This window comes from Ursus maritimus, unplaced genomic scaffold, assembly GCF_017311325.1.
Source record: "Ursus maritimus isolate PB19 unplaced genomic scaffold, ASM1731132v1 scaffold_4, whole genome shotgun sequence".
In the NCBI taxonomy this organism is placed as follows: Eukaryota; Metazoa; Chordata; class Mammalia; order Carnivora; family Ursidae; genus Ursus; species Ursus maritimus.
Genome location: NW_024426552.1, coordinates 77,192,944 through 77,220,086, shown reverse-complemented (window position 1 = coordinate 77,220,086; position 27,143 = coordinate 77,192,944). Strand labels below are relative to the sequence as shown.

The 27,143-nt window shown below is 43.1% G+C and overlaps 2 protein-coding genes across 3 annotated transcripts; both read left to right on the top strand.

Annotated features, from left to right (window-relative positions):
* The first annotated feature begins 985 nt into the window (after window positions 1–985).
* On the top strand, window positions 986–13,749 carry FETUB (fetuin B). 2 transcript variants are annotated; one of them, XM_008705208.1, is made up of 7 exons: window positions 986–1,743; window positions 2,079–2,189; window positions 3,879–3,966; window positions 6,050–6,219; window positions 6,956–7,057; window positions 12,177–12,260; window positions 13,094–13,749. In XM_008705208.1, the coding sequence occupies exons 1-7, from the start codon at window positions 1,522–1,524 to the stop codon at window positions 13,475–13,477; spliced, it is 1,161 nt and encodes a 386-aa protein (XP_008703430.1). In that variant the 5' UTR covers window positions 986–1,521; the 3' UTR covers window positions 13,478–13,749. The 2 variants fall into 2 exon arrangements, with proteins under 2 accessions (XP_008703430.1, XP_040477682.1); XM_040621748.1 differs by lacking the exon at window positions 2,079–2,189.
* A 2,978-nt stretch (window positions 13,750–16,727) lies between these two features.
* HRG (histidine rich glycoprotein) lies at window positions 16,728–26,091 on the top strand. Its single transcript, XM_008705207.2, has 7 exons — window positions 16,728–16,919; window positions 18,618–18,734; window positions 19,589–19,679; window positions 20,834–21,000; window positions 21,964–22,047; window positions 23,776–23,877; window positions 25,186–26,091. The coding sequence occupies exons 1-7, from the start codon at window positions 16,728–16,730 to the stop codon at window positions 26,089–26,091; spliced, it is 1,659 nt and encodes a 552-aa protein (XP_008703429.2).
* Window positions 26,092–27,143: the final 1,052 nt, after the last annotated feature.

Here is a 27,143-nt window from a genome sequence, read left to right as displayed (position 1 = left end):
CCTCTGCCAAAAACAAAAACCAAAATTGTTATTGATAGATATGTATTTATTCCCATTGTCTTCTGGTTGTTGCTGAAGATTTTCTCTGATCCTTTTTTGTCTTTCTCTCACATCTTGCTGATTTTCTTTAGTGATGTATTTGGATTTCATGCTCTTTATTCTTTGCATGTTTATTAGTGGTTTTAGATATACAGTTACTATTAGGTTTGTATATAACCTCTTCTTCAAATAATAGTCTGTATTATGTTGATGGTTCAAGTTTGCACCCATTCTTTTCTCCTCTCCTCCCCACATTTTAGGTATATGTTATTATATTTTATATCCCTCTTTTTCAAAGATTTTATTTATTAGAGAGAGAGAGCATGAGAAGGGGGAGGGTTAGAGGCAGAGGGAAAAGCAGACTCCCTACCGAACAGAGAGCCTGACGTGGGACTCGATCCCAGGACCCCAAGACCATGACCTGAGCTGAAGGCAGATACTCAACTGACTGAGCCACCCAGGCACGCCTATATTTTATATCCTTTATCTCGTGTGAGTTCCTTGACTGCTTTTTTACAGAAATACTCATTTTACTGCTTTTATGTTTCCTACCCTTATACTTTCATTTTTGGTCTCTCCTTTCCACTCAAAGAGTCCCCTTTAATATTTCTTGCAGGGCTGATTTAGTGGTCATGAACTCCTTTAGTTTTTGTTTATCTGAGAAACTCTTTATCTCTCCTTCTATCCTGAATGACTAGCTATCTCTTCTTAACCATAGTGTTTAACGAGTTTGCTTCCATACAGATCCACAGAAAGAGAGGTAGACTTGCAATATGATGAGAGAACTATTGATGTATCATTCACTTCTTTGTTCTTTATTTAAATGAAGCCTTTGTTTTGAAAAACTTAAATAAGGCTAAGTAGAATACTTTCTAGCCACGTCCCAAATGCATTAGGAATGTCAGTGGTGCTTTATGCAGGTGATGTGAAGTTAGAGCTCTTTTCCTGATCTAACAAGACTGGTGAACACGGGAAGTCAGGCAGGAAATCTGAACTCACTGAACACCATTGGGACCGAACCCCAGGTTCCATGCCTGAGATAACTATTCCTGTGGCCCAGGACATCGGCTGGAGGGCAGGTGCCAGGGGAGAAGGAAGAAGGTGACAGTCCACATATTCTGGTTCGGATGGAGCCCTGGACACAAACCAGAATCCAGTCATGACCTCCTAGGAGCCTTGACCCAAGTGTTTATTATCGTTTCTTAGGAAAAGGTTAGGAAACAAATTTGTTTACATGACACATGAATATGAGATTGCTCCGGGGTCTAAGGTTAGAGGCATTGGCAGATCCCATCCAAAGTATTGACTAAATCCACATTTAGAATTCAAGGAGATAAGATGGAACATCGGGTTTCAAAACCTGGTTACTGGTTCAGGCTGTGATTACAAAACTGCAAATTGGCTTTGCAGAGAGAGTGCTGTGAGCAGCCTGATCCCTGAAGCTCTACATCCTGACTCATCCTGGACCTTGTTCCCCACAGAATGGGTCTGCTCCTTCCGCTGGTGCTCTGTGCCCTGGCTGCATGCTGCAGGGCCAGATCTCCAACCGCGCCGCCCCTCCCCTCACCTGTCCATCCCCGTGGCTGCAATGACTCAGATGTTCTGACAGCCGCAGGCTTTGCCCTTCAGGACATCAACAGGGACCGGAAGGATGGCTACGTGCTGAGCCTCAACCGAGTGAGCGATGTCCGCGAACACAGACAGGCAAGTGATGGTCCCCTATCCTGGGCAGGTGCTTACACAAGCTAAGGAGGCCAAGCAGGGGATGGGACCCCAGAGACACGCGTTGACAGGTGCTTTCCATATTGGAAACCCTGCTAAGAACGTTCCTTTCTTCTCTGCCAGGGTGTGCTACGTGTTCTTGTTAGTGTGCTAACAGTTATCCTACTCTGACGTTTGTCTGGGGTCCCCCAGGTTATCCAAAATCTTCACAAACACCCCAGACTTTGGTTCTGTCATAAAACAGAGACTTTTTGGCCAGCCTTTAGGGGTTTCTGCTTCCTGTGGGGTGCAGTGCATTTCTCAACCCCCTCTCACAGGTTGGCCTGGGATCTCTGTTCTATCTCACGCTGGACGTGTTAGAGACGGACTGTCATGTACTCAGCAGAAAGGCGTGGAAGGACTGTGGGGTGAGGCACCTTCATAGATCGGTAAGTGCTTGTGCGAGGGTTCTCTGACCTGGGAGAAGGTTGCTCAATGGGAGCCATCTCTGTAATGCCCTTCATTATAACCTCTCGGGCACGGCGCCCGTGTGGTTTTGCCAATGCTGTAGATCAAAGAGTTTAAGCAAAGGCGTTTCTGAGGGTCCCACTGGGAGTCATGACCTTAACATTGAAGTTGCCCCCAAGTTGTTTCCTACCTTCAAGACCCTGAGGCTCTGAGCTAGTGTTTGAGGGGTGAGAAAAAAGAATTGAGATGTAGTGCTCTGGATGTGTGTGTGAGGAAGACTATCGGAGCAAAGGCGAGACAGCTGCTTTATTGGTTTTATTTTGCTTTGTTTCATTGAACACTGATAGGAGATATGAGGCTGGGGAGAGGGAAGGCTTACAGTCTGGAAGCTCCCAGAGGTGTCATGGAAGGATTTCCTGGAATTCTAGAACCTAAAAGTCCTCAGGATTCAACCTTTTAAAGGCGACTATTGAAGAAGCTTGAAAATAACATTGTCAACTATCTTTTGATTCCCAATTATCCTGAGGTTATATCCATTAATTGATACAAAACTTTACATTTTGAGTGCAGAACTGTGTTTAGAAGTAAACTATTTGATCGATATATCTTTTTTAATCATTTAACCAAGTCTGTCAAATTACACCTATCTGGTTTTGAAGAGCAAAGAGTGTCCTTACCCTGTTGTGAATATTTGTTAAGGTGACACTAGCTGCTATAATATATATACCCTAAAAAATGTATACTGATTCCAACATGATAGAAGTCTATTTCTCACTCTTGTAAAGTTCAAAATAGAAATTCCTGATCAGGGGTGCCTGGGTGGCACAGCGGTTGGGCGTCTGCCTTCGGCTCAGGGCGTGATCCCGGCGTTCTGGGATTGAGCCCCATGTCAGGCTTCTCCGCTGGGAGCCTGCTTCTTCCTCTCCCACTCCCCCTGCTTGCGTTCCCTCTCTCGCTGGCTGTCTCTGTCAAATAAATAAATAAAATCTTTAAAAAAAAAAAAAAAAGAAATTCCTGATCAAGAGGGGGCTTTCCTCCAGAAGTGATACAGAGACCCAAGTTCCCTCTCCATTGTGGTTCTAGACTGCCACCTTCAACTCGTGCTTTCTCTGACCGCCGTGCTGATTTGCATCAGGCTAGGGAAAGAGAAAGAACATGGCGGACAGGTCACATGTGAGAAAACTTCATGGGCCACTTGGAAATGGTTGCAATCACTTCTGCTCACCTTCCTGTGGTTGCAGCTCAGTTATACCCAGTCACACCTAATCTGGAAGGAGGCTGGGAAGTGTAGACTAGGTGCGTTTCAGAAGAAGCGTGACCTATTTGTTGATTTGCTGGCAGTTTCTCACACCCCAAACTGCTAACACTGACCTTAGTTTTTCATTATTTAAAAAGAAAATGTCCAGGGGCCCCTGGGTGACACAGTGAGTTAAGCATCCGACTCTTGGTTTCAGCTCAGGTCGGTGATCTCAGGGCTGTGAGATCGAGCCCCGAGTCAGGCTCCGTGCTCAGCGTGGAGTCTGCTTGAGATTCTCTCTCCCTCTCCCTCTGCCCTTCCTCTCTCTCAAGTAAATAAATCTTTAAAACTAAATGTCCAATCTAATTTTGGAGATATTTTTAAAAGACAGAGTTTGTTCCACCATCTCATAAAATGTGTGTGTTTGTTCCAGGTTTATGGTCAATGCAAAGCATTATTTTATGTTAACAAGCCAGCAAGGGTTGTCTACTTACCTGCTTATAACTGCACTCTTCGCCCAGGTAAGAGAGCGCTCTGATTTTGTTCGTTTTAATAAAATATGGAAAAAGAGCATTAAATAGGGCTATGCCTAGAGTATATAGGATTCTCCCAGCCTTACTGCCTATTCATACCAAGGCCATGTTCTTATACCCAGTGTTTGCCCCTCCTGTGATGTTCAACCTGTACTGCTCCTCTTCCCACAAGGAATCTTCTTTAAAAACCTGCTTAAATCCTTTATTATAGAGGGCTGCATTAAATCCTAAATTTTCAGTCTGACGTAAATGGCTTAATCTCTACTCTGGTCCCCAGGCTCCCTTTCTAGCTCTCTCTGACGTTATTTCCCAGACTACACCAACTCCTCACTTTCTGCAACTGGACGAATGCTTTGCTATTTTCCGAACACACATTGAACTTTCCAATCTCCATATCTACTGTTGGCCTCCTTCTCCCCTGAGGATGCCCTCGCCTGACACCCTCTGCCCTTAGAACTTACATTCTTTGAGGACCCCTGCCAATGCTGCTGCTTCTACCATGTTCTCCATTCCAGAAAGGAAAGGTGTTCATCTGTTCTCACTCCTATACAACTTTAGCCTAACCACAGAACAGAGACAATGCGATGCCTCAATTTGGGTTTATCTTCTATCGAGCAGAACATGTGTTCTTTCTGCCTGTCTGCCAAAGCCCTCCCTCCATTCCTATTAAGTGTAAGGAGTCCATAGTATGGTTGAATAAATGAACTAAGAATGAGGCTGAAACTAATGATATTTCAAATATGCACGTGCATTCGTGCTGGATCCTTCTTTGGAAAGCAAGCATCCAAGGCATGGGAAGATAGGATGTGACTACTCGTCAAACTGTATGTGAATGTGACCCCCCTGGTGGATCTTGTTCAAGTGCAGATTGTGATTCTAGAGGTGTGGGGTGTGGCCTGAAAGTCTGCCTTTCTAATAAGCTCCAGGAGATAACAGAGTCACTGGTTCCTTTGGGAAATAAAGCAACAAAGTGAGTATTTTATTAGCCGCAGTTTAAGCTTCCTGGTTGCGAAGATGAGTCTTACATAAATAGTCCAGAGAACAACCAACAAGACAGATTGGAATTTAAAGGGAAGTCATAGGTGTCAGAGATATGGGAGGTCAGGAAGTGACTTGTGGGGACAATGGCGCCAGGAGTGACAAGCTATGGAAACTGCCTCACAGTATGCCCAAATACATGCAAATAAACACGCAGTTGATCAAACAATATATTTGCTCCACAGAAATGACTTCCGGAAAAGTTCCCCAGCCTTTCATGCGAGTTTTGCCACCCCCAGGCCCTCACAATCAGAAATGCTCGCTATACCTTTAGCACGATTATTCTATCCAGTCACACAGTGATTTGACCAATATTTGTTTTCTGGCTCTCTTGTATTTTCTAACTCGGGAGGGTATGCTTATCTTCTGTATGTCATTCAACAAGCATTTGCTAAGCGCTTACAATGCATTAGACATTATGTTAGGTGTTGGGGACAAAAAGGTAAATAAGACGTGACACTAATGAAATCCCAACATTTTAAGACACTCAGTCTGCCTGACAGAGGCAACGATGGTGGAAGATACTGAGCTAACTGGGGGAAAGCTTTTATATCAATATAACACACATATGTTTTTGAACACAATTCCTTGGGTAAATACATTTGTGTGAGGTGAAAAAAATCTTTTTTTTTTTTAATGAAAGTAGTACAGAGCCATTGCAGAAAACTCTCTGCTGACAGCTTTCTTTCTAGGTAATGCCTTTTCCACTCCATCCCTGCCGAATGATTTTTTTTTTAATCTCTGGCTCTGTTGTGGTCATATGACTTATGGGATTAAAAATCATTAAGGAGGGGCGCCTGGGTGGCACAGCGGTTGGGTGTCTGCCTTCGGCTCAGGGCGTGATCCCGGCGTTATGGGATCAAGCCCCACATCAGGCTCCTCCGCTATGAGCCTGCTTCTTCCTCTCCCACTCCCCCTGCTTGTGTTCCCTCTCTCGCTGGCTGTCTCTCTCTCTGTCAAATAAATAAATAAAATCTTTTAAAAAAATCATTAAGGAGTTTCATTTTTAAACTTCTCTCTTTGGCGTTAACAGTTTCTCGAAGAAGGATTCACAGAATGTGCCCTGACTGCCCCAGCCCCAGCGCCACTGACTTGTCAGATCCCAGCGTTCTGGAAGCTGCCCTTGAGTCTCTTGCAAAATACAACAGTGAGAGCACCTCAAAGCAGTATTCTCTCGTCCAAGTCATCCAGGCTTCTAGCCAGGTGAGGCTGAAGTGTCATTACACCAACAATGTGTCTCATAACTGTTACTGACAGTTCCCAAGCTGAGAGGTGAGCATCAAGGCACTCCTTTTGATTCGAACTGAAAAGCCTTTTCTTTATTCCCTACTTGGGTAGACCTGATGTACATTCGGTCGTGTTTCAGTGTCTGAGATACGCCATGGGATTTCCACCAGAGCTGTGGGACTCCATTTTACTTCCTTGGCCTTAAGCTGAGAAGGGAAATAGACTCACAGTCTCCTTGGTTATTCTACTTAGGTTCACTATTTGCTGCTGCATTTTCTTATTTAATTGACCGTGGACCATTTAGCAAGTCAATTTCTGCTTCATCTTAAGGCCTGGAATGGATCGTGAGTTTTACAGATTAGGGAAAATGGAGGCTCATTCGTGTTTGGGTGATGTTGAATCTATTATATAGGGAAGAGCTAAACTAAAAACAAATCTACAGGAGGAAAAATCAGCTCACCCAAGGGAAGGTTTTTAGAGCCCTTTCAAATCCTTAAGAAGGGAAGAAAAGTATGGTGATCGTTTTTTAAATAACAAAATCACAACCCATGCTTTGGTCTTGGTGGGGAGTACAAGGAGAGCAGAAGACCTGTGCTGACAATGATTTTCACTGAGGACGTTTGGTTCTCGTAAATAAAATGCTGCCAAACCTGAATCATTTCTCCGCATGGTAAGATTTCATTTTTATTTCTCAACTCTCGTCTCATACCAGTGGGTGGTTGGCCCTTCCTACTTCGTGGAATACTTAATCAAAGAGTCACCATGTACCAAATCCCAGGCCAGCAGCTGTGCACTTCAGCCCCCTGACTCTGCAGTAAGTATTCCTGAACGTCTTCCTAATTTAAGGTTTGTGATCATGAGTCATCCATATGTACTTACTGAGCATAAATTATTACATCAGGTGTTGTAAGGCATGAGATGCTTTTCTGTCCCTTAAGGAACAACTGACTAAGTAGAGACTGTGCGGGCTCAGATGCAATAATAAAGGATTTTATTTTATCATAATTGTGATTTTTCATCCATAATATGATACCTTTGGGGAAAAAATGATCATAGGATACTGTGAAACATAGAGGGATCTTCTCAGTGGTTTGTGATGGTCCTGTTTCTATGTGAACAAATCCAGCTACAGTTGGAATACAGCATGGGATGCCATTCCTGGGACCACTCTGCAAGAAGGACAAGGAAGTCCAACAGGCCTTCTTGCAAAGAATGCGTCCAAGACGGACAGGGCACCTTGAAACCATCGGAAACACAGGGGGTGGCAAATGTTGAATGACACAATGTATTGTAACATAATCAGACAAAGTAAGTCAAAAGGCTGTTTTCTCCTTACTTATGCCGACGGCTTTATTAAGATAATTTACACATCATAAAATTCACCCTTTAAGATATAAGATCCAGTGGGTTTTTTACTATATTCCCAGAGTCGTGCCACCATCACCGCTATCTAATTTTAGAATATTTTCATCAGCCCAAAAAGAAACCCCTTACCAATTAGCAGTTGTTCCCCTGACCCCTCACCCAAGCCCCCAGAGAACGCTAATCTACTTGTTGTCTCGATGACTTTGTCTTCTTCTGGACATTTCGTATAATGGAATCATGCTGTGTAGGGCCCTTTGTGTCTGCTTTTTTTTCACTTAACATAATGTTTTCGAGGCTTATCTGTGTGGTAGCCTGTATCAGTGCTGCATTCCCATTTATGGCCAGATAATATTTCATTGCGTGGGTGTACCATGTACTGTTTCTTCATCCATTAGTCAATGGGTAACTGGGTTGCTTCCCTGTGTGAGCTATTATAAATGATGGTGCTAGGAGCATTTGTATACAAGTTTTTATGTACACTGTGTTTTCGTTTCTCCTGGATATATAGTTCGAAGTGAGATTGCTGGGTCACACTTTATGTTTAACCTTTTGACTCACTGCCAAACTGTTTTCCAAAGTGACTGCACCAGCTCTAGAATTCCATCTACAAAGTATGAGGGTTTCAGTTTCTCCACCTTTTTGCTCATACTTATTATTATCATTACCTGTCTTTTTTATTATAGCTATCTTATTGAGTATGAAGTGGTATCTCATTTTGGTTGTTACTTGCATTTTCCTCAGGGCTAATGATGTTAAGCATCTTTCAATGTACTTACTGGCCATTATCGTGTATATATTCTTTGGAGAAATGTCTCTTCAGATCCTTTGCCCATTTTAAAATGGGATTATGTATTTTCTTATTGTTGAATTGTAGGAGTTCTTTACATATTCTAGATACAATCCCTTACATACATGATTGCAAATATTTTCTCTCATTCTCCGGGTTGTCTATTCATTTTTTAAATGATGTTCTTTGAAGTACAAACGTTTTTAATTTCCATGAAGTTCCTTTTATTTATTTTTGTTGTCATTGAATGTACATTTGGAGTCATCTCTAAGAAATCATTGCCTAATCCAAGATCACTAAGATTTATTCCTACGTATTCTTCGAAGAGTTTTGTACTTTTAGCTCTTACGTTTAGGTTTGTGACCCATAGTAAGTTAATTTTTGTATATTGTGTGAGGCAGAAGGTTCAACTTCATTCTTTTGCATGGGGATGTGCATTTGTCCTAGAGTCATTTACTGAAAAAAGTAATCATTTCCCCCCGTTTAAGTGTCTTGGCATACTTCTTGAAGATCACTTGGCCATAAATGTCAAGGTTTATTTCTGCACTCAGTTTTATTCCATGGATCTATATACCTATCCTTATACCACGACTTCCCTATCTTGAATACTATAGCTTTGTAGTTAATTGTGAAATTAGGAAGTGTGAGTCCTCTTATTTTATTCTTTTTATTCAAGATTATTGGGATATTCTGGATCCCTTGCATTTTCATAAAAATTTTAGGATAAGCTTGTCATTTTCTACTTTTAAATAGGCAGTTAGAAGTGTGATAAGAATTGCACTGAATCTGTAGACCAATGTGGGACATACTGTCATCTTAATAATATTAAGTCTTTCAGCCCATGAATATGGATTGTCTTTCATTTTTTTTTTTAGGAGTCACTTAATTTCCTTCCACAATGTTTTGTAGTTTTCAATCTTCAATACTCACTTATTTGCGTATCTAAATATTTTATTCTCTTTGATGCTAAAATAATGTATTTGTTTCCTTAATTTTATTTTTGAATTGTTTCCTGCAAGTGTATAGGAATACAATTAATTTTTGTATATTGATCTTATATCTTAGAACCTTGCTGGACTCATTTACTAGTTCTAATAGTTTTCTAGTAGATTCCTTAGGATTTTCTACATACAAGATCGTGTCATCTGCAATTAGAGATAGGTTTACTTCTTCCTTTCCAATCTGCATGCCTTTTAATTCTTTTTCTTGCCTAATTTCCCTGGCTAGAACTTCTGTTACAATATTGAACAGAAGTGGGAAGAGTAGACATCCTTATCTTATTCCTGGGGAAAACATTGAGTATTTCACGATTGAGTATGATGTTAACTATAGGTTTTTCGTGGATGCCCTCTATTAAGTTGAAAAAGTTCTATTCCTAATTTCTGAATTTTTTTTTAATCAAGAAACAGTGTTAGACTTCATCAAATGCTTTTTCTGAGTTAATGAGATAACCATGGTTTTTTTCTCCTTTAATCTATCATTATCGTATATAACAATGATTGGCTTTTGCATGTTAAAACAATCTTGCACTTCAGGGACGAATCCTAATTCATCATGGTATATAATCCTTTTATGTGTTGCTGAATTCAATTTGTCAGTATTTTTTACAAGATTTTCTATTTATATTCATAAGAGATATTAATCTATTGTTTTCTTGTATTGTCTCTGCCTGAGTTTCATATTGGCCTCATAGAATGAGTTGGGAAAATTTCCCTCCTCTTCTATTTTATGTTGGAAGAGTTCGTTAAGGATTGGTGTTCATTCTTCTTTAAATGTTTGGTAGAATTCACCATAGGCCTGAGCTTGTCTTTGTGAGTTTGGGGTTTTAAAAAAATTATTAATAATTCAATCTCCTTACTTGTTATAGTTCTATTCAGATTTTCTGTTTCTTCTTAAGTTTGGTAGTTTGTGTCTTCCTAGGGATCTGTCCATTTCATCCAAGTTACCTAATTTCTCAGCATACAGGAAGATGTTCATAGTATTCCTTTCTTATTTCTCAAAGATTGGAAGTGGTGTCCCTTCTTTAGTTCCAAATTTAGTAATATGAGTCATTTTTTTCTTGGTCAGTCTAGCTGAAGTTTGTCAATTTTGTTGTTTTGTTGTTTCAAATAATCAACTTTCAGGTTTATTTCCCATTTTTGTGATTATCTAATTCATTTATTTCCTCTCTGCTCTTTATTATGGCCTTCACCTTGCTTGCTTTGGGATGAGTTTGGTTTTTGTTGTTGTTGTTGTTGTTTTTCTGTTTCTTAAGGTAGAAGATTATATAAATGATTTGTTATCATGGTTTTTTTTTCTTTTTTTTTCCTTTTTAAAGATTTTATTCATTTTTTTAAATTAACATATAATGTATTATTTGTTTCAGGGGTATAGGTCTGTGATTCATCAGTCTTACACAATACACAGCGTTCATCAATTTTTTTTTCATTTTCAACAATAACATTTACTCCCCTCTTTGTGGTTCACCCTAGATTCAGCATGAATTAGAGTAGCTCAGCAAATCCTAGTCAGAGTGGAAGTAGCCAGGCTCTACTTGGCACAGATAACTGCAGTCTCTCCAGAAGGTTCTCTTAGAGAGTGTCCCCTATATGATTTGGTGACGAATTGGAGAAGGGAGAGGCTGAAGCACCATTCTCCAAGGACTTCCTACATTAATGGATTTTTTCATCTTAAGGAATTTCAAATCTTCTCTTTATATAGTCTGGACATGGGTGATAGAGTAATATTCAGGCAATCCGTTTAGACACATTTTAGTAAATTCCCTGTAAATGTTCTTAAGAGTTCTTCTTTAGAAATTGAGACATTTTATTACAATAGTCTACTTGCACTCGAATATATGTATACTCTATGACTCTAAAATTCCTCTTCTAGGAATTTACCCTAAGAAAGTAACTGAGAACTTATTAAATAATGCAGAGGAATATTAGCTAGTGATTATAAAGAAGATCATAGAAGACTATTTAATGTCATTAAAGGATTTTCACAATATATTATGAAGTTAGAGGAGAGAGTTATAAAATATGTAATATAATCTGATCTATCTAGAAGAAAAATATATATGCATAAGAAAAAAGGTTAGAAGAAAAATCAAATCTTTGTGGGAAACAGGTAACTTTCATGTAATTACAGGCCTTCTTTTGTTTATCCATATTCTAAATAACTATTTATAACATTTGTATTAAGAAAACAAAATTATTTCTAAATAAAGTTGAAGGAGCTGAGAGGAATTTTATCTGAGAAAACTCAGGGGAAACATACATAGAAGTCCACTACTATGTGAGAGGTGAGAACAGGTTTTAAATTGACCCATGGGGAGAAGTAAGACCAAGAGGTAGATGTTCTATAGACCCAGATTTCTGCTCAAGACAAAGAATTTTCTAATGGTTTGTTCCTCAAGAAATCCTGAGTTTAGAGGCCCCTGGATGGCTCAGTCAGTTAGGCAACTAACTCTTGATCTCAGCTCAGGTCTTGATCTCATGGTCGTGAGTTTAAGTCTGGCATTGGGCTCTGCCCTGGGCAAGGAGCCTACTTTAAAAAATAAAAATAAATTTAAAAAGTAAATCCTGAGTTTCACATCATCAGAGGAAATTTAGCCTAGTTTGGGTGATTATTTGATAAAAATGATCTAGAAAGAATTGGCTCAGAGCCTACCCATAACATGGTAGGAACATAAAAATGTTGATTGACTGTGTGTCTACACAAGCAGAAAGCAAGTTGATTTACATTTATAATCACTGATAATCATAATACTCACAGGATGTTGTGTTTTCTCTGTCTTTAGCCTGTTGGTCTTTGCAAAGGTTCTCTGATTAAAGCAGGAATAGAAAAGTTTGTCTCCGTGACTTGTGACTTCTTTGAACAACAGGTATTTTTCAATTTAATTGTTTGTCTTCTCATGAAAAGGAGAGCAGATAATCTAAATCCTAACCGCCCTCTCCCTTTAATTTCCTAAAATCCATGATCCCCACTTTATTCAGGCTGCCCCAAGGTCATACCCTCAGGTTGGCTGGTTAAAGACTGGTCATACTTTTTTTTTTTTTCCAGTCACAATGTGTTAGTAAGACTCCTTCAGGAACAAAGATATCCTAGCTCAGATGGCTCAGGCCTCTGAAACATTAAACCCAGTGTCCCAAAGACCCTTACCCTTTCCAGAAGTATTTATTGAGTGTTTACTATGAGGCAGCCAGCTATAGTTGAGAGGGTGATTGAGAAAGGCCACCTTGTCCCGGGCCTGCTCTGGCACCTGTGAGGTGTGTGACTCTGGGCAAGTTGTACCTCTCTGAGTCTTGGTTGCCTGGTCTGTAAAATGCGGTTGCAACACCCACTCTGTTTAGATTCCAGTGGGAAACAAGGAGAGGAACTGGATGAAGGGCCCTGCATGGGGCCTGGCAATGAATAAGCAATGAATCAGGGTGGCTGTGGTTACTCTGCCGGGAGCACGGTGACAGTGCCCCGGGGACTTGGAAGAAGCCATTTCACCTCTCCAAACCACTGTTCAGCTCTGCATTTCTGAGACTTGCAGTCAAGCTTCCATTGTCTGCTTTTGCTTCTTAACCCTCTAACGAGAGGTTCATCCCTCTAGCTGGTCTCGCTTTGAGACATTCCATCAGTAAGTCCCAGAACAGCTTAGCTTGGTCCTAGCAAAGGCAGGAGTTTTTCCGGGGGATGTTCTCTTATTTGAAAATGTTCTTATTTCAGGTTCCTGCCCCCGGAGGAGAAGACCCCGCTGCTAACCAGGGCCCTGCGCACCTCCCCGGGGTGGAAGAGTCCCAGCAGAAAATCATAGCCCCGACTCCCAACTCGCCCCCCAAAGCTGTGCCTAAAGGATCTGTCCAATGCCTCCCGGACTTGGATGATGAGAAGAAGCCCGAGGATGCTCAGGAAAACAGCCCTGTTGAGGCCTTCCCTGTGAAGCTGGATCTCACCACAAATCCTCGGGGAGAAAGCCTGGATGTTTCCTTCCTTTTCCTGGGGCCTATGGAGGAGAAGCTGCTTGTCCTTCCTTTTCCCAAGGAAGAACAACGTTCTGCTAAGTGCCCAGGACCAGCCCAGCAGGACAACCCTCTTATTCTCCCACCATGAGAACCACATAGAGAATTTCATGGGGGTACGGTGCCCTGCAGGAGAAGAGAGGTGCTGGGGAAGGGGGACAGAGAGACAGCTCGAATGTAGAGAGTGCCTAATAAAGTAGGTCTTTTGACTCTTCTTGGTCTCATCATGTTATCTGGAAGTATAAGTAATAAGACTACACTGTCTACTTCTACATGGGGCTGCGTGTCTTCTGAACCAGCCAAGGCCTCGTACCACGGACAGAGGCTCTCTGCCTCCCCTGTCTTCAACCTCTCCCTTTGCAATCTTACTGACTTTTTGCTAAGTCTCTGATATAGGGCCTGCCATACTTAGGAATGTCCTCTTCTTTCTGGGCAAGAGCTCACTGTGATTCTTTTAATCAAAATAAAATGAAAATTGAAGGATATAAAGAGACTAATGTTCATGGAGTGTCATTCTCCCTTTATTCCGTAATTATTTCAACACCAAGTATTGGTCAGATATTGTCTACACCGCCTTCAACCTGAGGGTGGAATTTTGTGGGTTTTTTCCTGACCTGTCTGAATAGTCTCTGAATCCCAGAACTTGATAAACTCACCTATCGATAGGAGCAGTGGGAAGAGACAGTTGCCTGCGGCCTGTGGCTGAGCCTGGGGAGAACCAAACATTGCTTCAAGTTGGGGAGCTTTCTGGCTTCTACAATAGTTTTGCTCAGAGTAGAAATTAAGAGCCTGATAACATTCATTCCCAATTTTTTTCACTTAAAAAAGAATATATATGCATATAATATATATTATACACATGTGTGTTTGTGTATATATATTTACACAAATATATGTAATACATTCATATACATATACACACATATCTTTTGAAATTTGACAGGTGTCATGGGTTGAATTGCTTCCCCAAAATTCATATACTGAAGTCCTAACCCCCAGGACCTCAGAATGCAGTTGTATTTGGATATAGGTTTTTAAAAAGGTAATTAACCCAGAATGAAATCATTAGTGTGGGCCCAGATGAGCCCATGGACACAGAGGAGCACAGAGGCAAGACCATGTGGGGACACAGAAGGTGGCCAAGGAGAGAGGCCTCAGAAGAAAGTAACCTGCTGACACCCTGATCTTGGACTTCTAGCCTCCAGGATTGTGAGAAAATTAATTTCTGTTGTTTCAACCACTCAGTTTATGGTACTTTCTATGGCAGCCCTAGCACGCTAGAACAACAGGGAATTTGCAGATGTAATATTGTGCTCCGACCCAGTAGCTGTTTCTTAGAAGAGGCACAGAGGCCTTGACAGCATTTGTTTAAGAGCAGAAGACAAGATTCACACTGTTACTCTTAGCTGCTTCCTACAGGAAGGGAAAATGATTAAGGGGCGTCATGCAAAGTGTTAGACCCTGTCTCACTCAGAGTCTAGCAAGAAACACAATGCCTCACTAGCACTGTATTGACCTTGAAGGTTCAATGAAGGAAGGGGAAGAGAACACACGGCTTGCGTGAGCACACTGAAATCTCAGCAAAATGGTAGGAAAAGCTTATCCTCATCCTGGGAGCCTCCCATGCCCTGCCTTTCCCTCCACCAGCATTTAGCTCCCCCACAGACACTGGGTATTGGGTGTGGCCAGTACGGCAAGGACAGAAGCCTTAATTAAGGAGCTCAGCTCATTGAAACATAGAAGTTTTTGTGTTCATCTATAGCCTTCTCCCTGCGCCACCCCAGGTTCGAGCCCCATAGTAACACCTTGGCCAGATTCCATACTATTCCTGTCATTCTAAATTTCACTGAAGAGGTCCTATTTCGGTATTCAAAAGCTAGCGTCGCTAACACTAAAAGTTCAGTAACAAGCACAATGCAAAGGTGTGTCTTCCATGTTTAGCTCTTGCTAAGCCAACCTGTGACTCTGGGAAGTGAGGCCTGCTTTTCATATACCCTCCCCTTTCCTTCTCTCTTCCAACCTTTCCCTCCCTTCGGGGTCTGTTTAGAGCCCAGTGGTTCTCAACTGTGAATGTATATTGGAATCACCTGGATGTTTCAAAGTACCAATACCTGGGTCCACCCCCAGAGATCCTGATTTAATTGCTCTGGGGAGAGGCCTACACGTACGGATTTTAGAAAGCTCCTCACTGCTATGGCCTTTGCAGACACTCACTGCAGAGAGAGCAGGAAGTGGGAGTTACTGTGCAAGGGACTGGTCACGGGAGGGAAACTGGGCTGATTCCTTCTGGTCCTTTCTGATGCTGGTTGCTACTGGTGAGAAGAGTTCACACAGGTATATTGTTTCTCTAGAAGGGTGGGGGTGGGGTATACGCTTAATCCCAGGTCTGCCCCCCATGCTGAGCCCCACCTTGGTATAGTCCTCCTAACCCCCTTTCTGGGATGGGCATCAAATTGCTTGACTCCTACCCTCACCACCATTCTTTTGCACATAAACTAATTATCTTTAGAACACTTGGGGGGCCACAGAGAACCGGAATGGCATGGGGTCCCCCCAACTTCTTCTCAGATACACTGATGATAAGAACGATAACAGGAAAACATAGCATCATTTATTCAACACCTGAATCTGTGCCAAGAATTGTACTAGTTACTTTCTACGTGTTTTCTTATTTAAGTATCACACAATCCTGCCAAGAGTTGTGAGTCTCCACTTTGTAAATGAGAAAATTAAGAATCAGAGGAATTTTATAGCTCACCCAGCATCACACAATAAGAGAACAGGGCAGGTTTGAAATTCAGATCTGACTCCAAAGTAACAGCCTTTCAATCCTTCTATTTTATTCAGAGCTCAATTCTTTTTATGGCGTTAACCATTTAACGTGTTACCTCCCTTAAACAATGCAGCAACATTCTCCTGAGGAATAATCAGAGGAGGGAGAGATGGTGGGGATTTCTGGCGGAGACAGGCAGGCAGATGGAGGAGAACTGCTTTATTTCTAACCCTACCCCACACACCCATGTAGGCAGTGCTTATGGTCAAAAACACACTCCGGATCTGCTAGTACTAGAAAAATCCAGATTTTGTGCAGATCACGTGTCTACCCACTCACCAGCGGTGTGTCGCAACTTTCTGTCCCCAGGGACTCACTAATCATTTACAGCATGTTGACAGATGTTTTAACCAGGGGTCAAGGTGACTCTCCCCGATTACACAACCGAAATCGATAAAGACTTTGTTTAATCAATCATGTGTGTGTGTTTATATGTGTTTTAGAAAGTCTTTATAAAATTCTCTGCTGTGATAAACTATAGCAAGGGAAGGTTTCACATTTTAGCGAAATGAGAGCCTTCACGGCCGCACTGTTCCTCCTCCCTCTGATCGCGCTGCAGAACGCCGGTGCTGTGAGTCCCGAGGACTGCGATGCTACCGAGCCCTTTGCTGCGAAAGTGCTAGACCTGATCAATAAGGAACGGCGGCATGGTTACCTTTTCCAGTTGCTGCGGGTCGCTGATGCCCATTTGGACAAAGTGGTGAGGAATCGGCAGGCAGGGCTAGAGCTGAGCTGGGAGAGCAGGAGCTCGGAGAGGGGAGGGGCGGGGGGTGGAGTGGGGGGAGTGGTTCTGGCCCCTAAGCTCCGGGCTTTGCATGGTGGAGTGGCTTTGGCTAGGGTTTCCCCGTTTAGTTTCTGCCACTGCTCTCTACATGGTTCTTTTTTCCTTCAAACTAACATTTGCTGTTCGCATGTCCTTAATTATGAATCAATCTGTAAGTACCTATAAGCATTTATCCTGAGCCAAGTCAAATGGTAAGTACTGTAAGACAAGACTGAGAGTAAGCTGTGGGCAGGGCCCTCAAGGAAAGAATCATTGGCTCACAGACACACACAGGCAAACTGTGTAAGACAGCACACATTCCCGAAGCCAAGTGAGTGGTAGAGACGCGGAAGCAATCTAAGGAAAGGAGATCTATTACAATTGGATGGGAGAAGGATGTGGGTAGGGAATCAGGAAGGGGGGTATCAGGGAGTAAATGCATGTAAGCCGAGGGTGAGGGGGGTGGTTCCAGAAGATTTATGTGGGTTTTGAAGCAGCTATCAGGTTGGAAGAGAAACTAGGCTTATCTTGAAGCAAAGAGAGCCTACTGCTTTCACTTAATAATAAGATTATATGCTCATTTGGAGTAGATTTGAGGGCTTGATAGAGATTTGGGAAGGGGGCTTCCCTCCCCACCACACCCCCAAAATAACCTACCTTTTGGTGGAACCACTGAAAGCAAGGAGGCCAGACGATGGAGCAGCACAGAAGACAACCGGAGAAATTTCTACTTGTTCCGAGTATTAGAGACGGAGGCATTGCAGGTTGCAGAGAGCAAGAGGGACTGAAGGACTTCAGGATTCAACCCACAATTTAGTGACCGTTAGTCCCATTTCGGGCTCTCTGCCACATGTGCAGGGACAGGATGGCCTGGCACAGTGCTGCCTCTGGTGGTGAGAGGGTGTGTGGGTGGGTGAGGCAGGGCCACCGTGTGTCTGGGGAGTTGGAGGCAGGTGATATGAACTAGGAAGCTGTTTCATGGGTTCAGGAGGGAGGAAATGAGGACCAGCCCCAGGCAGCGGGAATTAGAGCAGGGAGAATGAAGAAAAGACAGGAGACATTTCAAAGAAAGACCACGGCAGGCCTGGCGCCTGGAGAGTAAAAGCAAAGGAAGAAATCAAAGTCGATCTCCCAATTCTAAGCCAGAGACTAAGGCCATCAGTAATTAATGATACCTCGGACAACAGACAAGGGAAGTTGAGAGAGGGAGCTGGTTTGCAGGAGAAGAAAGCGGCTTCAGCTTTGGGCAAGTTGAAATGAAGGCAAGCAATCCAAGTTCAGGAATAGAGCTGGGTGAGAGGACATAGCTGCACGCACAGATTGCAGGCTGTCATCGCTTACAATTCTGGGCTCGCACCTCCAGCACCTCCACCCAAACCCACACTGCTATTTAGTGGTTGCTTTTTAGAGCTCGTGGGCAGAAGCAACAGCATGACCAGTTAAAAAGAACATTTGGAAGGAACTCTTTGAAGCTATTTATTCAAAATTAGTAGATCAAATGGCACAGAGGTAGGACATGTGTGATGATTTGGACAGTGGCAGGAATTCTGTTTCAGAAATAAAGAGACTGCTTTTATGGAAAAAGCCCTAGGCTCCCACATGTTATTCACCTGTTGCTCCTTCGGCACTCCCCAGGAATCTGCGGCCGTCTATTACCTAGTCTTGGATGTGAAAGAATCCGACTGTTCAGTCCTATCCAGGAAGCACTGGGATGACTGCGCGCCCGCTCTTTCTAAACGTGTATCTGATATAGTAAGTAAGCCAGTACCATTCTCCTTCTTTTATCGTTCCTGACCTCCGTCTACTCTGCCTACTCAGCGTGACTGCAGGCCTGTGCTAACACAGTGAGAAAGAAGGAGCAGATTCTGCCTCTTGACCCATAAAGGCTATGTTGACTTTGAGGAATAGTCTCTTGAGAGCCGTACGTGGGATCCTGGTTCAAGACGCATCAGTGGGGCTACGGTCCCGTGTGATAACATGCCCAGCTTGAGACCATGGGCAAATCACCTTAAGCTGCTAGACTTTTGCCTCCTCAATTGTAAAATAGGAGGAGGGGTTTGGAGTAGCTGGACCCTAAGGTCCACTCGGGCCCTGACGGTCTATGGGTCTAAGAACCTATGAACTTGTGAGCGTGTCTGGTAAACACTGGCCCCATCAGCAGGAATAGCCCAAGGGATTGATTGCGGTGACCTTGAGGAATAGGGTCTCGTTCTCCACATTGCTCGTGGGCACTCAGATGCCAGACTCGCCACCACAGCAAGAGAACATAAAGATGAATAATCGTGTATATAAGATTTCACTTCTAGAAAATAAGACGTTTACATACCTGGGGCTTCGAGCACTTTTTTCCCTTGGAAATGTTTGGGATGTGGTCATGATCTGTTTAAACAATGTCTCCCTGGCTCTTATGATGGTTTGGGATGCCTATAGCCTCCAGCTCACAGAAACAGACGAAGAAAATACAGGTTTTGAAAGAGGATTTGGTGAGAGAACACACAGGTGAATTCTCAACGGCAAGTGGGAGTACGTGACATCACTTTTTGTCCCTTCACGTTCAACCCAAGGAAAACAGTCTTCAATGGCATATGAACTCTTTTCTCTTACAGGTGATCGGACAGTGTAAGGTGTTAGCCACACAATGTCTGAACGACACTCAGTATTTCAGAGTGATGGACTATAACTGCACCACAAGTTCTGGTATGGTTATCTGTTAAAATGCTAATTCTAGATTAATACAGAATTCAATCATACTGTGGTATTCATCATATAACGCTGAGATGTACATATCAAAAATGGTCCCTGTGCTCATGGACTCAATTATTATTTGCTCTCTGCAGAAGAAAAGGGAGAGGGTTTTCTTCAGTTACTGGTATAGCTTCCTTTAAAGAAATTCAAGATGGAAGAACGGAAATCTATGAGAGGCAGTGCAGTGTCATTGTGGAGAATGTAGGCTCTGAAGTCAGATTTGAGTTTGAATCCCAGCTTCCTTATTTATTAGTTGTATCGTTTTGAGGGCAAGTTACTTAACCTTTTTAAGCTTTCCTCTTTTTTAAATAAGGATAATAATAGTATTAGCCTTCTGGATTCTTCTTAGAATGAAGTAAGATGCAAAGTACACTTTGCAGAATACTTAGCACTCAATTATTGATTTCAACACCTGAAAGTTATGTGTTACTGGAGAGTTCGCAAAGCGGTTACACGGACTATCCCATTTCATCTTACAACAAGACCATACGCGGTCAAGATTATGACACTTTGTATTTTAGAGATAAAATTACTGAGGCTCAAAGAGGTTCAATGACTTGGTCTTGGGAACACAGCCAAAATGTGGCAAAGACATGATCCTGTTTCACCAGTGTTGACTCAATGCCATGCTCTTTTTATTTTTTTTCAAAAGAATTATCACAGAATTCCTTTAAAAATTATCCATTTCAACACATCAGTATACAACAATTTAATAGCCAAACAGCTCCTTCCAGAAGTCACCTTGAAGAAAAGTTGACCTGTATTTTCTCTCTCTGGGCAAAACTCTGTTAATGATGCCTCTCCCTCCTTGGAGAGACAGGAGGAGTTTAGTGAAATATTAACACTTGGTGAGTGACGGGGGGGTGGTGTTTCAATGGGGCCACAACAGAGACATAAGCATCAGAAGGATCTGGATTTCAGTGTTGCTCTGCTGCTGATTGGCTGATTTGATCTCAAAGTACTTAGCTTCTCCAACCCTCAATTTGCCCATCTGTAAAATGGAAGCTATCATTACTCTTGCCACCATGCTTGTGTATATTAAGTCCCGGCATTGACATTGCTGTTTCCCAACCTGGTACTGCAAAATTGCCATCTTCTTTCTCCAGTCTCTTCGGCACTGGCCAATAACAAAGACAGCCCTGTAGTCTTCGACTTCGTAGAAGATACTGAGTCTTACAGAACACTAGCCGACAGAGCCCTTGAGAAGTACAGAGAGGAGAATGGAGATTTTGCCTCTTTCCGAGTGGACCGAGTGGAGAGAGTTGTCAGAGGGGTGAGTCTCTACTCATGTCAGCTAGTGTCTGAGGGCCCATCTCCAACCTGGCAGGTGCAGACTCAGTGGCACTGGCCCTCTCCACTGGCCTCACATGTCTAGCTCCTTTCTAACTGAGGGCCCTTGTTGCAGCCTCAATAGAAAGGCAAGAGATACCAAAAAAACTGCTTTCCTGCAGTTTTATATTTTTTGGAGTTGTGGGGAGTATGAATATCTACTGAAGAGGAGGGAAAACTCAGGGAGGAGGGAAAGACAGAAGAGCATATTAGGGTTACGTGAGTTGTTAAAAATCATCCTGTCCAAAATCCTTGTATGATGATGGGAAACTGAGGCACAGAGAAACTATCTCAGCACACCACGTGGTGTGGCTGCGGCAAGACAGCTCCCTTGCCTTCCAGTCCAGGGGCTCAACTGCCTCCCACCCAAAGTGGTCTCATAAAGCAGCTCTTTGATGTCCATCTTGCATTTTGAAAATGCCAAGTTAAATGAATTACGGTGTGTACAAGTCATGGAACGAATAGGGCACAATTACTAGAGAGAATGTTTGGGGTCTGCATGCACTGGAAAGAGTTCCTAAGGGAAAAAGCAAGTTAGAGAACGATACTTAGACTCTGAGCCCATATATGTTAATTAGATATCTGTGTATATGGGCAACATATTTAGGAAGAGGCCAGGAGACACACACCAGGTACGTGGTAGTGGTACTCTGGGAAGAAGACACCGGGTGCAGGAAGCATGAGTTTTCACACTGTGCTTGGTTATGTCTATATTATTTGACCTTTTCAATGAAATAGTATTTACCTTACCACTTGGGTGATAAATTTTTAAAAGGCAGAGGCCACAAGAGAAAGGGCACGTACCGGTGATCTTGAATCCCTGGGGTGCTTCACAGTCTACTAGGTACTAGGTACCTTCTTTTAACTTTCTATGTGTCTGAAAGTGCTTTGATCCAATTTGTTCCAGAGAGGAGGGGAAAGAACCACTTACTACGTGGACTTCTCTGTGAGGAACTGCTCCAGTAGCCGCCATTTTCCCAGGCACCATAATGTGAGTATAATAAACGTCTCTGAAATACGAGGTAACATGTAGAGACCACCCCCCACGTGTCAGGCACCCTCCCAAGTGCTTCACACATACCTCATTACCCCCCCACCACCACCCTGTGAGGAAGGTATTATTGTTATCTCTCTTAGAGATGGAGAAACCAAGGCACAGGGAAGTTAAGTGAATCATAAGAGTATGATTTGTAATATGCTCAATAAATACCTAAACTAAACACTGAGGTGTTTTCGAACCCACGAGGATTAAAGACTTAGCTAAAACTCACAACCGGCTTGCGTTAAGAGGCTCCACCCTGGGTGCCTTCGTTCACTTCATCTTGTTGACTCTTCACAGTGACCCCATGTGACCAATATGGAGGTAACTGAGGGCCAGCGAAGGAAGCGTCTTGCCCAATGTTCATAACCAACTGAGATTAGAATCTCGTTCTCCAAATACTCAGTCCAGTGGGATTTTCCCCCTAATCGCATATAAATGGATACTCGTGTTTGTAGAAAGCTTTTATTAATAAAACTCAGCACTGTAGGGTGACAGAGTTTACAGAACATCTCCACGCATGTCATTGCCTTGCTGGACCCTTGTGACAACCATGCTGAGGAGAAGCAAATGTCTGCCCCCGGTTCCCTGGGACAGAAGGGCCCAGGAGTTTAACCACGTGCCTAAGGGCACTTAATCAGAAAGTGTTAGGACATAGGACTTCAACAGTGGCCTTCTGATTTCAAGCTCAGGGTAATTCTGAGGCTTAACAACACATTCTCCAGGGTCAGAAGAGAGGAAGCATTCATGACTTCCTTTTCTGGCTGGTCCGTGTTCCCTGCCTGAAGCAGTTCTAGAACCCTGCTTAGTGGCCACCAGAAAAGATACCTCCCTCTCCCACTCCCTTCTTCAGCAAATCCTTAACAACCCAGTGCAGAAACATGGCAGCTGGAGAAGAGGCGTCTCAGGGCTAAGTGTTTTTGCAGAATCATCTCATTTAATTAAGCCCTTCCACGACCTGAAGGTAACTAGAAATTTCACGTAACTTGCCTAAACTCACACAACTAGTAAATGGCGAAGCCAGAATTCACATTGCTCTATCTGACTCCAAAACTGTTCTCAGAATCTCAGTGCTTAACTGTCACTTCTAGAAAAGCATTGTCTTCTTGTCCTAGTCTAACTTTGACAGCTGGGTGTAGGGGCCTCTGTGGCACAGGGATGCCAGCCAGTCATAGTTTAGGATAGGGTGCTAAGTCACTTTGACAGGGTCCAGCAAACCCATTTTCATACTGGTTCCCTCCTTTCCAGCACTTTCCTTCAAGGGTCTGGGTAAAGTTGTACAAATCCCTCCTCTGCACCACTCTTCATTCTCTCTAGGCACAGGAAACATAGGTCTTCAGTGCAGAAGGATTGAAAGAAAGACAAGACCTCAGTGATGTGGTATTCCTCACGACCTCCCATGGGGTGACCCCGGGTGGTGACCCCTCATGGAAGAGAACCACAGCAGCATGAAGTGAACCACTTTGGAAACTGTACTTTCTCTAAGTATTGACAGGGAAAGATTGTTAAAGAACTAGCAGAGATATTTGACAATATTCCTCTGCTTTTTCTAAAGCTCATCTTCTTTCCCAAATGTATAAAAGTTTATGACTCTAGCTATGCACCCTCATACCACCTGCACACACACACACACACACACACACACACACACACACTAACAGGCTTCTGTCTTCTTTCTAGGCCCCTGGATTCTGCAGAGCAGATTTGTCCTACGAGGTAGGGGCCTCTGACTTGGAAAACCCAGAAGACATTGCCATAAACTGTGAAGTCTTCAATTTCGAGGTGGGTTGCTTACGTGGTCTTTGTTACGTGCAGTGCCAGACTAAGAGATTTTCATACACATGGTGTGTTTCGTTCTTATAGCTCTGGGGCTGGTGGGGAGATAGAGAGAGAGGCAGAGAGATGAGAGGGGACTGAAAAGAAATACAGAGAGAATAGGCCCCTGGGGAACGAATGGGGTGCAATTGCTGATATGATACAAAAAGTATAAAAAATTTCCAACTGGGGAGAGGTAAGATTTGTAAGGTAAAATCATGACCGATTCAATCAACCTCTTAATGAAGTTGAAAATGGTCCTTGTAGCCAAGGTTCCAGTCCCGAGACTCAATTCCTAGCTTTTATTATCAAGCCTAGAACCGAAGGGGAATGAATTAACCTCAAACACATTATATAAAGGTGCATAAAAGAAGGCACAAAGCAAGATTTCTCATCTGTCCCAGAAAGCTTTGTTCTCTACCAAGATATTCATCACAGTATTTTTCACATCAGCAAAAACTGAAAATAATCCTAATGTCTATGTGCCAAACCATAAAACAAAGGCGGGGAGGGGCAAACCAGGTTTATCACCAGGATCATGGCTCCACAGATTTTTTTTTAATTAAACTCTGAACAAGAAGGAGAGTGAAGAGATGAAGTCCTCCTCCTTTAGGAGTAAGAGACGCTTATACCATAAAGCCTCAGAATGCTGTTGAAGACATAAATTATAAGGCACTAGTTTTCCAAATGTTGGTCTACAGATAACCATTCTACAATATAATTTCACCATTTTGTGTTGAAAATAGAAAAATGGGACAATAAGGAACGTTTTTCATAATACGACATTTATTGCATCTGAAGAACCACCCTTTACTCTGAGATACTTTCTGACTCTTGTATCATCAAAATAATATTCCGATTGTGAAATAATGATGGCGGCAGAAGATAGTTTTTGCTTGTATTTTATTTTATTTTTTTAAGATTGATTTATTTATTTGAAAGAGAGAGTGCATGCAGGGAAAAGGGCAGAAGGAGAGGGAGAGAGAGAGAATCGGAGCCTGATGCAGGGCTTGATCTCACAACCCTGAGATCATGACATGAGCCGAAACCAAGACTCGGACGCTTAACCGACTGAGTCACCCAGGCGCCCCATTGTCTGCATTTTAAATGTCAGTTTGGCAGGGTAAAAGTTTGAGAACACTTTTCGCTATCCTATTTTTAAAATTGATTTGTGGAATCCAAAAATCTGGAAGCCATTGGTCTAGATTGAGTCGCACATCTACCTTCTCCTTTTGTGTTATGTAATAACATTCACTTTTCTGTGTCCCTTACCAGGAATGTAGAAACTTCAGTGGCCATCCCTTCCACTCTGGTGGACATAAGCATTTTGCTGGCAAGTCTCCATTTAAGCCTGATGAATTTAGAGGTCACCATCCTCCTCACAAGCCACATAAATTTGGATGCCCACCTTTTCCAGAAGACAGACCACCACTTCCCCCACCAGGGTCAAGATGTCATCACCCCCATTTTGGCAAGAGTGGGACCCATGGACACCCTCATAATAATAGTTCCAGTGAGAACCATCCCCATGGACCCCCTCCTCACGGACCCCCTCCTCACGGGCATCATCCTCATGGGGATCATCCCCATGGACCCCCTCCTCATGGACCCCCTCCTCACGGGCATCATCCTCATGGGGATCATCCCCATGGACCCCCTCCTCACGGGCATCATCCTCATGGGCATCACCCTCACGGACCCCCTCCTCATGGGCATCACCCTCATGGACCCCCTCCTCATGGGCATCACCCTCATGGACCCCCTCCTCATGGGCATCATCCTCACGGACACCGTCCCCATGGGCACCGTCCCCATGGACACGATTTCCTTGACCATGGGCCTTGTGACCCACCACCCCATAGCCAGGGTCCCGAAGATCACCCTCGCTGGGGCCATGGCCCACCCTCTAGGCACTCAGAAGAAAGAGGTCCAGGTAAAAGGCACTTTCCCTTCCACTGGAGACAAATCGGATATGTTTACCGGCTCCCTCCACTAAAAGAAGGTGAAGTTCTTCCTCTTCCCGATGCCGATTTTCCCAGCTTCTCATTGCCAGACGACAAAAATCCTCTAGCGCCAGAAATTCAGCCCTTCCCTCAATCAGTTTCTGAATCATGCCCAGGGGCATTTAGGAGTGAGTTTTCACATATCTCGCAGTTTTTTGCATACTCACTTCCCAAATAAAATCTGATTTCCTCAATGGGGAAACATTAATGTCCTGACTTAGAATCATAAATAAAATATGATCAATAAATGAATACGAAATTCAATTATTTTAACCTTATTTTCATATTCGGGGTAGGGCAAATGTGGGTGGGGGAGGAGATGGCATGAGAAGAGAGAGACAAATGGAAAGGAGAGGAAAGATGTCAGTGCTACAGGTCAGTCACTGTCTACTAAATCCTTGAAGCAAATCTCTGATCCTCTTGCTTTCCTGGACTTAACTCCTTTGATTCTAGAGTCTTTCCTCACTGAGCACTTACGCTGTAGCTGGGCATACCAAGAAGGTATGTTTTATCAGTCAAAGGATTATTCTTCTAATCCAAAATTCAAGTTCCCTCCTCCTTGTTACTAACAGTCCTCTAAATTTCCCTTTGGAAAAAAAAAAAGTTCTAAATTCACTTATGATGCCATCAAGGCTTGGGCTATGAATTGCAAAGAACATTGCAGGTACAAATCATGACCATAAATTCAGGTGCAGAAGAAATATCACTTTATTTTCCGAACAAATTAATTTCCATTTCAGTCTCCCATCCTGGTAGGTTAATAGGAGACTTAACCTCAGTCCTTCTCGGAGTTCCCTCACCCTGCTTCTTCCCACACGAAGTTGTGCCACAGTTCCAGAATTTCACGGAGTGCCTAGGGGTTTGGGTGGTGGGCATGAGAAGGAGGTTTGGGTCTCCCTCACTGGTCCACTAGGTTCTCTCCTGCTGAGGGATGCTCACTACTGTACACATCGCTCTTTGGGTCTAGTTTATCAGCTACCATGGTATCGAACTGAAGGTGTAAGCGTCTCTGCAAGACTGATAATGAGCGTGTCTGCCCTGGGCTCTTCTCTCCCTGAGATCTTGCTGCCTTCCAGGCTCTCTGCCCAGAAGGCAGGGCAGAGGCCCAGAGACCTCCCCCCCCCACTTTTTTTTGTTTTAAAAATTTTATTTATTCATTCGGCAGAGAGAGAGACAGCCAGCGAGAGAGGGAACACAAGCAGGGGGAGTGGGAGAGGAAGAAGCAGGCTC

Bases quoted from the DNA above. Each gene is read 5' to 3' on its own strand.
- FETUB (XM_008705208.1), top strand. From the start codon at position 1,522: ATGGGTCTGCTCCTTCCGCTGGTGCTCTGTGCCCTGGCTGCATGCTGC. The intron at 3,967-6,049 runs GTAAGAGAGCGC...TGGCGTTAACAG, and splicing joins TAACTGCACTCTTCGCCCAG to TTTCTCGAAGAAGGATTCAC. The intron at 12,261-13,093 runs GTATTTTTCAAT...TTCTTATTTCAG, and splicing joins GTGACTTCTTTGAACAACAG to GTTCCTGCCCCCGGAGGAGA.
- HRG (XM_008705207.2), top strand. From the start codon at position 16,728: ATGAGAGCCTTCACGGCCGCACTGTTCCTCCTCCCTCTGATCGCGCTG. The intron at 16,920-18,617 runs GTGAGGAATCGG...GGCACTCCCCAG, and splicing joins ATGCCCATTTGGACAAAGTG to GAATCTGCGGCCGTCTATTA. The intron at 23,878-25,185 runs GTGGGTTGCTTA...GTCCCTTACCAG, and splicing joins GTGAAGTCTTCAATTTCGAG to GAATGTAGAAACTTCAGTGG.